Source organism: Miniopterus schreibersii (genome assembly GCF_964146895.1).
Source record: "Miniopterus schreibersii genome assembly, chromosome: 2".
Taxonomy (NCBI): domain Eukaryota; kingdom Metazoa; phylum Chordata; class Mammalia; order Chiroptera; family Miniopteridae; genus Miniopterus; species Miniopterus schreibersii.
The window spans coordinates 150,918,083-150,933,231 of record NC_138102.1 but is presented as its reverse complement, the minus strand read 5'-3'; the positions used below and the strand labels follow the sequence as shown (position 1 = coordinate 150,933,231).

Genomic DNA, 15,149 nt, shown 5'->3' with positions numbered 1-15,149 from the left:
AAATAAGAAAACGAATATAAAGCACTTAGATTCATACTCAGTAATTACTTAGTAAAGGTAGTATTATTTTTGTCTATTTTTCTTGCAGAACTTCAAAAATCCCTATCATGTCCATGTATTGCTTTTGTAATAAGAATCAAAACAACAAAGACCTACAAAAATATGGGTGACGGGAGAATTTATCTACCTGCCACAATAGGCAGTGTAGGCTAGGGGTATAGATACCTTTATTGGAAAACCTAAATTTTTTCCAAAACAATAGCTCATCATCTTATACTGGTTTCTTCATTATTTATCAGAAAGTGCAGGTGAGCGTAAAGCTGGCGGGGCCGATCAGCTTTATCTGGGGGGAGTCTATTTTGAAGGTAGGCTGGAGCACACTGCTTATCTGCAGTCACACAAATGAAAGTAGATCTATGCAAATGAAACATTAACTAGGGAAATATTTTCATTCCAATCAGATCTACTCCAGTATATTTAAATCTTAATTAATTATAGCCATAAGCGCTGCTTCACATTTGAAAAAATTAATTCCAGCCATGACTAGTCCTTTAAATTTGAAATGCCATTTCAGAAGAGGCTATTTACAAGATTTATAAATCAGATGCATTTTAGGAAGATTAAAAATAGTCCCACATTCTTTGATCTGCCTCCTATTGAGAATGAAAAGTTACTTTTTCTACCTTGAAACTGGGCTGGTCTTAGTGACTTGCTTGACCAAGAGAATGTGGCAGAAGGAAAGTTCTGGGACTTCCAAAGCTGTGGTAAAAAGAGCCCTGCAGCCTCTGTCCCAGCCTTTCAGCAACTCTGAAGAAGCTAGTTGTCATGTAAGACATCTGACTACCATGAGACCACCGTACTGAGGAAGCCCACGACAACCGCATGGAGAGGCTGTATGCAGGAAGACGGGAAGATGTCCAGGCAAGCCAGCTATCTCAGCCATCCCAGCTCAGACATCAGACACGAGCAAGGCAACCATCGCAGGGAGCCTGCTATCCCCAGGGGACAGGACACGGAGAGCAGAGGAATCCAACTGACAGCCAGAATCAAGGATATGGCTCCACCTGAACAATTCCAGCCATCTCAAGCCATTCAGGCATCCCAGGGGAGGTCCCAAATGTTGCAAAATAAATAAATTAATTAAATAAATAAATAATAAATAAATAAATAAATAAATAAATAAATAAATAAATAATAAATGAAACAGTGAAGCATCCCCCATTGTATTCTCCTTGAATTCTTGACCCTCAAGTTATAAACATAAGAGAATGGTATTGGTTTACATCTCAGACTTCTAGGGAGTTTTGCTATGCAGCAATAGAAAACCACAATAGACCCCCTATTTATAAATCAGATGCACTTTAGGTAGATTTATTGCTAATCTATTTAACTGTCTTAGTTTCCATTAATACCACACTCCTAAATCAATCATTTAGCAAAATTAGGCAGAATCTATAGACACCAAAGCCTTCTACATCATTGACTAAAGCAGAAGTAGTGAACCAATAGTCAAAAATCCAACACATTACTGTTTTCAAAATATCCAGTCCTTGTGATATATTCTTACCAAAGCAAACTCGTGAGATATCCTTCCATCTGGAGGCAGTTTTGCACCAAAACCTAGAGCTGGGAACATTTTATCACTGTCATAATCTTGAACGATTTCTCCCACTGCTTTCAGTGCCATCCCATAGGCGTTCAGTTGGTAAGGATTCATGTAGTGGAGAGAAGTAGGCTGGGCAGGGTTGCCTGATGACAGAAAAATATTGCAAACATGAGTGATCAGGCTAAAGATTAAATTTTTTGGACATTTTTCTTCATACCTATTTCGGAATGAAATATTTTAAAATTATGTTTTTCTGCCTACACCCATAGTGTGTCAAATAGTTTTTTTTTTTGGGGGGGGGGGGATGGATATTAACACAGAAATATTTATTACACCTGATCACACATGTAGAAAATTTCCCAAAGATAGGTCAAAGTATATGCAGATTTTTTTCAGAAATTATTCTTCATTGTCAATGCCACAGGCTATTCTTAAAATTTAGTTCTAGAGTATAAAAGTATTTTTGTTAATTTTATTTTATTGCAATATTTATTTTTAAAAAATCATATGCCTTTGGCTTGAATTCTTATGTCTATAATCCAAGGACCTAACTGAATTAATGGGCTTGAATAATTAGGCGGTCTTCCTAAAGTTGTATCACAAAAATAAACTGAATATTTGAGAAGTATCCCAATTTATTACTTTAAAAAAAAAGAGAGAGCATAGTGATTTTTAAATTTAAGCTAATTAAATATCTAGATGTGAAAAAATTCAGAGTTTCTAACTAGACATTAAGATAGGAGGCAGGAGGCGCAAAGTTGAGTCTTGCCATTTGCGGGACAATATCTATAAAATGCCTGCAATAAATCTACCATAGTGTTTACTGGAAGGACAAGATGAGCTTATGTGTGTAGAAGTGATTAAAAACAATAAAGCACCCTAGAAATGTAAGGTTTAACTACTACTGTTAATAACGTCTGGGTCATCCACAAGGTTCTGAATGTCCAATGTCTTATACTATGTAGGATGTTGCATTTGAATAGAGATGAATTTGAGAGAAAGTAATATATGTTCTTCCACTTAAACACACTGAGATTCATATTGAATTGCCCTCATTACCACCACTCAGAAGCCTGAAAGTCCATTAAGTTTCGTAAGTGAAAATGGAAAAGTTAAATGCAACTCATAATAACACATAAAGCTCAATTCCACTTTAAGACCTTGACTGAAGAAGGAAACCCTCGGGGCACAGTTTTTTCTGATAAGGAAAAATAATTATAATAAGCACTTGAGATCCAGAGAGACACAACATCAAGGAGAGATCTTCCCTTGGTTCATAATGCATATAATCATAGCAAGGACATTTTTGGTCTAAAAATAATTTATTGTGTAAATGCATTTGTATTTCCAAAAGGGTTACAAGCATTGAAGGGCTGGTTCCACATGACAAAATTTCTAAAAAAGTGTCTTTTGGCCAAGATGGCCTTAACATTCTCCTCAGTTTGACTAAACTTTAGACAGGTTTCTCCTGACTATAAGCCACAAGCTCTCTTTTCTTAGAGCATTTACTTGAGATAACTTGCAATTGTAAATTCTCTGTCCTTTGAGGTCTAAGGCTCCTACAACTCGGGAATGTCTTTCTCAAGGACCCAGGAGCCAGCCCTTTGAAATGTCATCATAAGAAAGATACCACCCCTACCACCTATAGTCTCTGTGGGATGGTCGGAGCCTAACTTTAATAACTACTAATTAGCAAATACAGATGGCAAAATCACAGAGACCACCTCCCCCTAGTGTCTCCGAGTACTTTTCTACTAGTTCACCACAGCACTTAAATTCCCTCCCCTCTTTTGTTTTCGAGGAGTTGATTCAACATCTCTCTTCTGCTGCAATGGTTTTGATCCCTGTCGCAATAGTTCTGAACAGAGTCTTCTTCGCTTGTTGAATTAGTCTGGTACAATTTTTCTTTGACATTTTCTTCTAAAGTAGGAATTTTGCCACTTAGTCAAAAGCCCACTGGAGTCACAGATAAACAATACCACTCCTTGGCTAAGTGGTTATTTAACCACAACTCGCAAATATAAGTGTTGGTACCCAACGGTTGCAATATGGCAACTAATTCAGTTTCACTAAGAAAACCATAACTTAAAATAAAAATACCACTAATACCCCAGCACATCTAGATATCTTAGCCTATCATACACATTAGCCTGATCCTACCTATTTAAAGATGTTGCCTAACCCTTTCCAGCAACTTCACCCAAACCAGTCTTTTCACTGGACCACTAGTGATATCTTCCTTACTATTACGACCTCTCAAGTTACCACTCTGTGCTGAAATTCACTTTATTCTCCTCCAGCTTACGTCTCACATCGCACCAGACTACCTTCCTTGTTTCTTCCAGCACTTACTGTCCTCTCCTACTCTTATGGCTTTTGTATTCTGCACCACAAAATATGGCTATTTGCCAAACTGAGTGTCAATTCCTTGAAGTTGGGACCATGTTTGTACCACTTCTGAATCTGCAACAATGCATATGAAGAATGAATTTATAGTATGCTGATAACATTAATAACAATAGTAAGTATAATAGTATGGAATCTAACATGTATTGAACACCTTAATTCATATCTCACTATTCCTTTTCAGCAAACCTATGGGTAACTTTATTATATCCACTTTTTAGATTATATAATTTTCAGATTAAATAACTTGCCCCAAATCACACAACAACACTTGGTAAAACTAGAATATGAATCTAAGCAGTCAGATTCCATAGTCCTTACTCTTAGCTGTAACTCTTACTTAAGAATCTTGTAATATTTTAAACCCTGAATATTATCAAATTTATATCTGATTTGTTTTAGAGGTACACCATGCCTTCGTAAAATAATCTTACTTGGATAGACTCTTTTTTAAAAAGCTTTCAATTCCCCCATTTAAACTATATAATTCAATGGTTTTAAGTATATTCACAGATATGTATAACCATCACTACAATCAATTTTAGAACATTTTCATCACCTCAAGACTTGCGGCTTGTGCCCACGCAGCCCATCTGGCTCACTTCTAAGGCTCACTTCTACCTTTGGTGACTTTCTAAAAAAACTTTCACTTATATTTGGGAGGAAAGAAGAAGAAACCCTGTACCTATTCACTATCATTCACTCGTCATTCCATCCAGCCCAGCCCTAAACAATAATATACTTTCTGTCTCTATTAATTTGTGAATTCTGTACATTTCATATAGGTCGAATTACATATGATATGGTCTTTTGTGACTAGCTTCTTTCACTTCACCGTGATTTCAAGTTTCATCTATGTTGTAGCATGTTTCATCACTTCATATTTCATTCTTGTTTATTGTTGAATAGTATTTGTATCAATATACCCCATTTTTCTATCCATTTATGAGCTCATGGAAATTTGGGTTGTATCCATTTTCAGCTGTTATGTTGCTAAAAATATTCATGTATGTGTGTTTGTATGGAGGTATGTTTTCATCTCTCTTGTGTATATATGCAGGAGTGAAATTGCTGGGTCATATGGTAACTATAGTAACTTGAGAAACTGTCAAAGTGTTTTCCAAAGTGGCTACACCATTTTACATTATCACCAGCAGAGTATGAGGATTCCAGTTTCTCTACATCCTTCCCGACACTTGTTACCTGATTTTTAGATTACAGCCACCCTAGTCGGTGTGAAGTAGTCTTTCACTATAGTTTTGATTTGCATTTCCTGGTGTCTAAGTAATTTTCATGTGCTTATTGGTCATTTTTATATCTTTTTTGGAAAAATGTCTATATTCCATATTTTAATTGGGTTGTCTTTTCATTGAGTTATAAGTGTCCTTTATATATTCTGGATACAAGCCTCCTATATGTTTTGCTAATATTTTCTTTCAATCTTGGACTTGTCTTTTCACTTTGTAATGTAATTTTGATGGAGTTCAATTTATCTATTATTTTCTTTTGTTGCTCATGTTGTCGGTATCATATCTAAGACTCAATTGCCGAATCCAAGGTCATAAAAACATACCCCTATTTTCTCCTAATAATTTTACAGTTTTAACTCTTGCATGGAGGTCTTTGATCTATTTTGCATGAATTTCACATGTTATGTGAGGTAAGGGTCCAACTTCATCCTTTTGAATACGGCTATCCAGTTGTCCCAAGAATAATTTGTTGAAAAGACTATTCTTTCCTCATCGAATTGTCTTGGTACCTTTCTCAAAATCAGTTCATATTAAACACACAGGTTTATTTCTGAAATCTCAATTCTATTTCATTGATCTATATCTGTATCTTTATGCCAGCACCAATTGTCATGATTATTGTTGCTCTGTAGTAAGTTTCAAAAATGCAAATTGCAAATCTTCCTACTTCCTTCTTTTTCCCTCAAGTGTGCTTTTGTTTGGGTCAGTTATCCATTTTTTCAAGTTTTGATAAAGATGGCATTGAATCTGTCGATTGACTTGGGAAATATTGCCACCTTAACACTGTTGAATCTTCCAGTCAATAAACACGGTGTGTTTTCCCACTTATTTAGATCTTTAATCTTTCAACAATTTTTTCAGAGTCGTTTTTAGAGTATAAGTTTTACACTCACTTTGTTAAATGTACTCCTAAGTATTGGATTCCTTTTGATACTATTGTAAATAGAACTGTTTTCATAAATTCATTTTCAGATTGTTCATTGGAATTGTGTAAGGAAAAAAAATTATTTTATATATTGATGTTTTATTTTTCAATCTTACTAAATTCATTTATTAGTTCTAATAGGCTCTTAGTGGATTAATTAGGATTTTCTATATACAAGATTATGTCATCTGCAAATAAAAATACTTTTTCTTTCTTTCCAATCTGGATATATTTTATAGCTTTTTCTTGCCTAATTGCTCTGGACACAACCTCCAGTACAATGGTGACTAGAAGTGATAAGAGTAGACATGCTTATCTTATTTCTTATCTTAGGGAGAAAGCATCTAACTTTTCACTGTTAAGTATAATGTTAGCTATGAGTTTTTCATATATTCCCTTCTTTAGTAAGGCAACTTCTATTCCTAGTTTGTTAAGTGTTTTTACCGTGAAAGTATGTTGGACTTTGTCAAATGCTTTTTCTACATCAATTGAGATGACCATGTGGTTTTTTACATTTTTTTCTACTGATATAGTGCATTACATTATTTGATTTTTTTAATGTTAAGACAACCTTGCATTCTTGTGATAAATCTTATTTGATCAGGGTATATAATTCTCTCTATATACTGCTGAATTCAATTTGCTAGCACTTTATTGAAAATATTTATATCCATAAAAATTATTATTTAGTTTTTCTTTTATTATGAGATCTTCGGAGTTAAGAAGTGTTCCCTCGTCTTCTATTTTTTGGAAGAGTCTGTGAAGAATTTTTATTAATTCTTCTTGAAATATTTGGTAGAATTCACTCATGAAGCCATCTGGACATAGGTGCAGATAAACTTTGTGGGTAGGTTTTTATTTATTTATTACTAATTAAATTTCTTATTACAGATATATTCAGATTTTCTATTTTTTATGTCAGTTTCAAAAGTTTGTGTCTTTCTATCGAACAGATTCTTGCTCTTCTTGGTGTGCTAATGGTCATCAGTGAATAAAAGCTAGTATTTTAAACTAGTTGGGCTTTAGGTTTTACTTCTATGTTCCATATTTTATTGAATAAAACATATAAGTAAAAATCATTAACGTGAAGTCATAATGCTGGAGAATAAACTCAACATGTAGTCTAAGGTGAGCTGAATTGGAGTTCGATCTCCTAATCTCTATTTCTAACTCAAGAATTAACAAGCAAGATGTATTTATTACTAAAAAGATTTCTGGATTTTTTTTTTTCCATTTGTATAAGAAGACGACTGCAGTAAGTGATTTCCAAGGTGCTTTTTTACCTAAAAATTCTATTACTTTGTGAAACGTGAATCAATGTGAAAGAGATGTGAGATAAAAGAAATATAATGTGAGGGTCATAATAAGCACAATAAATAATTTGAAGAAAAGAAAAATGACTAGACATATATAAACTGATGACAACTTCTGGTAAAAGCTAAATAATGAGATTCATATTCTTATGATACATAATAACTGTTTCAGATGACTGTCCTATTTGAAACAAAGTTACTTCAAAATAAAACTAAAAGTCCACTACTTTTTTCTTGAAATATTTGATATACAAATTACAAATATCTGCACATGGGGTATTAGATGACATTCCTTCTGAATTAAATATAAATGTGTTAACATGAATAATTCTTAAAAATAAATAATCAAGTAAAAATAAAGCAAGTCAAATAAGGTACATGTACTTGAATTACATTTATATAAATTATTACAAATAAAAATACTATTAAAGGAGGATTATAATTAGACAAATTTCAGAATTATAATTATTTATGAAGAAGAGGGGAGGGTAGAAGAAATGGGGGTGGGTATACAATGGGCTTAAACTAAATCTAAAATTTTATTATACCTGAACTAATTCACACTGTTAAAAAGAAAATTTATCTGAATATCTGAATTTTATATGAAACACTTCAAAATATGAAAATGTAGAAATAAAATATCTAAACCTCATGAAAATAAATATTAATTTTTCACTTAATTGCTGATAATTTTTATTAGGGGATAGTCATAATACTCACCATTTGATGCTGTAAAATCAATAGCGACTGTGAAATTGATTTGCGTTCTAGAATATAAGTAAATAAGATTCATTAATACAAAAAGTTTGATTTCCATTTGTGTTTTCATATTTTTTAACATAACTAATTTTCTTAAATATTACTATTGCCAACTATGTCACAGTACACACTGGATAGCATCAGATCGGCAGTTTTCAATGGTAAGAACTTGGTAAAATACCTTTACAATCATACGCCTGTAAAATAAAACAAAGTTACCTCTTATTTTGGAGCACAATAACCAAGTAAGGAGCTCATAATGAAGAAGTGAAACTGCAAATAATTATTTGCCAGACTCCACCTGTCAGCATTCATTCTTAATATGCTTTCAAAACTATTCTATAGTTTACATGAAATTATTATGCCCTTGAAAGTGTGACAAAGCTAAAATCATCTCTAGTACTCTAGTGATCTCATTTCTTGAACTAATTCTTTCCAACAATCCTAAAACACACAATTTTCTCCTGCTTTCCTAAAAAATGAAGTATTTCAGATACTGATCTCTCTCTCAGTGATTACTGCATTCCTATGTGTGTGTGTGTCTATAGACATAAATATTTATATAGATAAAATTGGTTATATATGATTTTTCTGGGTTATATTCCTCCCCCCCTTTTTTTGATAGAAACCAAAGTGACGGCATTCACATAAAAGCTGCACTCTTTTGTATATACCTCTGCTTCTTTCTATAAGTAATTCAGCCTCTTTCTCAACAAGTAAAGCATAAAAATACAAATATGTGACAATGATATGATTACAGGAATAACCTGAAATCATATCTAATTTAAAAAATAATTTTAATTGAAAAAGAAAATCATTTGAAACCATGAATACTTGGACTATTTTTAATAACAAATTACTTTGACACACTGCACAACTGATTTACCACTTCAAGTTTGAAACCGCTGTATAAATGGTGGTGATGATGATGATGATGATGATGTTAACTATTACAGCACAGGATCCCTTGTAGTTCTCTTAGTATTAACTATAGTAATATTTCCTTCTGTCTTTAAAAATGAAGCCTGAAAAGCCCTAAATACTATGCAGGTATTGAAACAAATCAATCATTTTTTTCTAAGGAATGAGTCTTTTATGCTTTACATTTAATAAAAAACTAATATAGATTCTCTTTATAGCTACTTGGTAATTTTTTCTTAAAGTAGTAATTAGGTTTATAGGCTAAGAATATAGGTTAATTTGGAACATACACTAAATAGTATGAACCAAAATGAGTTTAAAAAATTTTAGAAAAAGAATATAGGGATACATTTGGGAGAACATTTTGAGATAATAAATCTCTTTGAGGAACTTGAAAGAACTGTCACTATCCATCAGCACATTGCTTTGTCATTCTGCTGATAGGGAGAGAACTGGCTGTACTATAGGAAGCATGGTGTATTAGAAAGGGTATAGCTTTTGAGTCTGAGAAAACTGGGTTTCAATTCCAACAACCCAGTTACTGACACTAGCCAAGTTTTAAAACTCTCAGAGGAAAGGTGCCTGGCACACAATAATTAAGCAAGGACTGACAGAAAAAACTACACAAAACATTATATCTATCTATCTACATCTATCTGTCTATCACCTATCTATCTATCTATCTATCTATCTATCTATCTATCTATCTATCTATCTATCTATCTATCTTTCTATCTATCTTTCTATCTTTCTATCTATCTATCTATCTATCTATCTATCTATCTATCTATCTATCATCTATCTATCTATCTATCTATCTATCTATCTAATCTATCATCTATCTATCTATCTATCTATCTATCTATCTATCTATCTATCTATCTATCATCTATCTATCTATCATCTATCTATCTATCTATCTATCTATCTATCTATCTATCTATCTATCTATCTATATCATCTATCTATCATCTATCTATCATCTATCTATCTATCATCTATCTATCATCTATCTATCTATCTATCTATCTATCTATCTATCTATCTATCTATCTATCTATCTATATCTATCTATCTATCTATCTATCTATCTATCTATCTATCTATCTATCATCTATCTATCTATCTATCATCTAATCTATTGTGTGTTTTACATAGCTTATATCAATTAATCTAATATTTTTACAAGAAGGTAATATTATTTTTTTACAGACATGGAAATCTAAGCTCACAAAATTTAATAACTTTCCACATGAGTAATAAATGCCACTATTGGAATTCATATCTAACCTCAAAGACCATATTCATAAACTCTATACTATTCCATTTCTATGATTAATTATTTGTAAACTGCTGAACACAAAAGATAATTATTATGTTGCAAACCTAAAAATGATACTGCACAGATATCCTTAGTGATAAAGATGCCAGGATATAGTCTTGTGCTTGGGCAAATTTGTCCTTCTGTTAAGTATGTTATCAAATATCTCAATCACAAAATAATTGGCAGAAATGCTTCTTTATGTTATTTTATTCAAATGACACCTCCTTAGGAATAAAAAATAACTCTGAGCTTCAAGAACACATGTCTCAGCACATGATAAAGGTCAGTTTCGTAGCTGAGTTTGGGTCAGCCCCCTTAGCCTGCGGGCACGGACACCTTGCCTTCAGCCAGTTCTCTTCTATACCCGTGTCTGCACAATGCCTTCCACGTACTGAGAGGCGCACCTGGGGGCTGGCTCATTTCAAGATTCGATTAGTTCTTTGCCTCACTCTTCACGTCAGAAAGAATCTTACTGTTTTACTGTTTTGAATCAGTACTATTCAAATCAGAAGAAAAATATGATGGCTCTACATAAAACATGTCCCTTAGCCTATTATTACACCATTTGGATTTTTTTGTTTAAAAAACTACAATTCAACAATTATTTATTGAATTGTAATTGACAACTCTAATCTTGACAACTGTAATCTTCCAGTTGTCAAGCACTGTATTTAAGTGATAAAGAGAAAACAGGAGAAAACCAAACAATTTAAGTTCTAGGAGTCCTATCCCTGAGCTCCTAGAGCTTACAATTCCATCTTCCTACTATTAAAAACAATTGGCAAAAACAGCACAGGAGCTTATAACTGAATTCACAGTCAACAGCGTAACCTAAAACTCAACTGTGCATTTACAGCTTGCCCATTCTCATGATTTCTAAGGCTCTGTCATTCATATTATAGTGTATACTTACTATACCAAGTGTGTTTTGAAAAAAAATAAAGTTTTTTTAAGTTGCTATTGAAACCATAACTTCTGAGACTATAAGGCGGATTTCTTGAAGACTTTGATAAATTATTTGTGTCATAAAAGTAAAGCAAACAAAACATCTTTATCATTAATCTTATTACCTTTTTTCATTAATATTGGTTGAAGCTTAATGTTAGGGGAAAAAAATCAGCACATGTCAAAGTAAGAAATCTGAGTTTACAGATGATTGACAGAATATTCATAAAACTATCACATGTAAGTCCTCAAAATATTCTGCTGTTACTTCAGCTGTCATTTTGTTTTACTATATTCTACGTTTATGTTATATTATATTCTAGAGTATAAAAACGGCATGCCTGCCAGATTTCATGAGTTAGTAGTAACATCTCATGAGACTTCCCAATTCATATGTCTTAGTAGTGCTACAATATATATTTGGAAAATGTCCTAATTTTACTCTTGCTGCCTTTCCAAAAGCAGTGAGTGACAGATAAATTGGATGTCAGCATGGAAGATTTAACCAGCGAAGCAAAGGTCCATAGAAAACAAGTATAGATGGGCGTATCGAAGAAAACTGCGCATATGTACACATGCCCATACACATGCACACACACAGAGTAATGCCATCTAATAACCTTTCTACAACTGTCATTATAAATTAATTCTTCAGAACTAACAGCTGTGATGGGTGTCCAGGAGGATTGCATTACTTTCCTCCCAATTTCAAATTCTGTTCAGTTGCATGAACTTAACATTATCAATATGAAGATAAACTTTCCCCCAACCTTCTTTAAATTAATCTTGACAAATGCAGATTCAGAACCATAAGCTGTTGGAATTTCGAACCCATCAAGGTGGTTGAGATGTGTGCCTACTCTTCTTTTTAAAATTTATTTTATTGTTCAAATTATTGCAGATGTCCCCCATTTTCCCTCCTTTGCCCCTCCCCCCAGTTTTCACCCCTCCCCAGTTCTTCCCCTGTCTGTTGTCTGTGTCCATGGGTTGTGCGTATATGCTTATAAGTTCTTCGGTCAATCTCTTCCCACCTTCCTTCCCAGCTTTCCTCTGAGATCTGTCAGTCTGTTTCATGCTTCTATATCTATGGTCCTATCTTGTTGGTCAATTTACTTTTTTCCTTAGATTCCACATATAAGCGAGACCATGTGATATTTGTCTTTCTCTGACTGGCTTATTTTGCTTAGCATATTCTCCAGGTCCACCCATGCTGTCCCAAAGGGTACGAGATCCTTCTTCTTTACAGCTGCGTAGTATTCCATGGTGTGAATGCCCCACAGCTTTTTTATCCACTCAGCTACTGATGGGCACTTGGGCTGTTTCCAGATCTTAGCTATTGTAAACTGTGCTGCTATGAACATAGGGGTGCATATACTCTTTCTGATTGTTGTTTTGGGATTCTTAGGATACATTCCTAGGAGTTTCCACTGGGTCACTGGGTCAAATGGCTGTTCCACTTTTAATTTTTTAAGGAAACTCCACACTGTTTTCCGTAGTAGATGCACCAGTATTCCTCTCATTATTGCCATGCTGGCACCAAGACTGCTTCTGTCTTGATTTCCTGGGTTTGCAATACTTGGTTTTATACTTCAGCTCTAGAACCTGCCCTGAACCCATTCACTTGTCTCTGGCACTATCATCAGCCTCATCCTGCATAACCCTAGCTCACCATGGGCTAAAACTTGAATCCTTTTCTGTCTTACCTTTTTCCTCTTTCTTAAAAGTAGTTCAACTATCTATTTGACACAGACAGCAGCTTGATTCCAAGTTTTGCTGCATCTTCACAATTCCTACTTCCCATGCCCATAAACTTCAGAGGATTCATTACCCTTGACAACTGAGGTCTGCTAGAATGAGGGCAGGCTTTGAGATGCAAATTCAAATATAAATACTTTCACCTCCCTTGCAATGCAATCTTGGAAAAGCTATTTAACCTCTTTGCACCTCATCTGTAATAAAATAAAAATAATAAAACCTTCCTTGGATTATTTATGATAAAAACTCAAAGCAAAATGGAAATAGAGAGAATGTCCCTCAATATAATAAAGGCCATACGTGACAAACCCACAGCCAACATCATGCTCAATTGACAAAAACTAAAAGTGTTTCCCTTAAGATCAGGAACAAGACAGGGATGTCTGCTTTCACCACTCTTATTCAACATAGTACTGGAAGTCCTCAACACAGCTATCACACAAGAAGAAATAAAAGGCATCCAAACTGCAAAGGAAGAAGCAAACTCATTATTTGCAGATGACATGTATATAGAGAACCTTAAAGATTCCACCAAGAAACTACTAGAACTGATAAATGTATTCAGTAAAGTAGCAGGATACAAAATAAATACCCAGAAATCAGTTGCATTTCTATACACCAATAATAAACTATCAGAAAGGAGAACTAAGAAAACAATTCTATTCACAATTGCATCGACAACAAAAAAATACCTTGAAGCAAATTTAACCTACGACGTAAAAGACCTGTACTTGGAAAATTATAAGACTCTGAAGACAGAAAAGGAAGAAGATACAAATAAGTGGAAGCATATACCATGTTCATGGATAGGAAGAATTAACATCATTAAAATGTCCATAGTACTCAAAGCAGTCTATAGATTCAATGTAATTCCTATCAAGATACCAATGATGTATTTCACAGAACTAGAAATAACATTCCAAACATTTATATGGAGCCCAAAAGTCCCCAAATAGCCACAGCAATCTTGAAAAAGAAGAACAAAGTTGGAAGAATCACGCTACCTGGTATCAGACTATACTACAAGGCCATAGCAATCAAAACAGCATGGTATTGGCATAAAAACAGACATATAGATCAAGTGGAACAGAACAGAGAGCCCACAAATAAACTTATACCTTTATGGTCAATTAGTATCTGACAAAGGAGGCAAGAACATAAAATGGCATTAAGACAGTCTATGTAATAAATGGTGTCAGGAAAATTGGCCAGATACATGCAAAAAAATGAAACTAGACCACCTTTTTACACCATACACAAGAATAAACTCAAAATGGATTAAAGGCTTAAATGTTAGGCTCAAAACCATAAAAACCCTAGAAGAAAACATAGCCAGTAAAATCTCGGACATTTCTCATAGCAATATTTTTTTCTGATAAATTTCCTTGGGCAAAAGAAACAGAAGAAAAAGTAAACAAATGGGACTATAGCAAACTAAAAAGTTTGCCAGAGCAAAGGAAACCACCAACAAAATGAAAAGACAACCCACTGAATGGGACACATTAACCAATACATCTGATTATTGGGCCAATATCCAAAATTTATAAAGAACTTAGAAAACACAACACCAAAAAAACAATCCAATTAATAAATGGGCAAAGGACTTGAACAGACACTTCTCCAAAGAGGACATACAGGTGGCCAAAAGACATGAAAAGATACTCAATGACAATTATCATCAGAGAGATGCAAATTAAAACCACAATAACACTTCACATCTGTCAGAATGGGTATCATCAATAAATCAACAAACAATAAGTGATGTCAAGCATGTGGAGAAAAGGGAACCTCGTACACTGTTGATAGGAATGCAGACTGATCCAGCCAATATGAAAAACAGTCTTGAGTTTCCTCAAAAATTTAAAAGTGGAACTGCCTTATGACCCAGCAATCTGACCCACTTCTAAGAATATATCAGAAGAAACCTGAAACACTAATTCAAAAG

General features: G+C 33.8%; 1 protein-coding gene across 2 annotated transcripts in view; it reads right to left on the bottom strand.

Moving 5' to 3' along the window:
* CPNE8 (copine 8) overlaps positions 1 to 15,149 on the bottom strand; it is a 185,152-nt gene that overhangs the window by 31,468 nt on the left and 138,535 nt on the right. For both annotated transcript variants that reach the window (XM_081128758.1, XM_081128759.1), the window contains 2 exons: positions 8,221 to 8,267; positions 1,568 to 1,749 (listed from right to left, as the gene is read on the bottom strand). In XM_081128758.1, the coding sequence (XP_080984884.1) occupies positions 1,568 to 1,749; positions 8,221 to 8,267 (229 nt within the window). The remainder of the gene's footprint in view (positions 1 to 1,567; positions 1,750 to 8,220; positions 8,268 to 15,149) is intronic.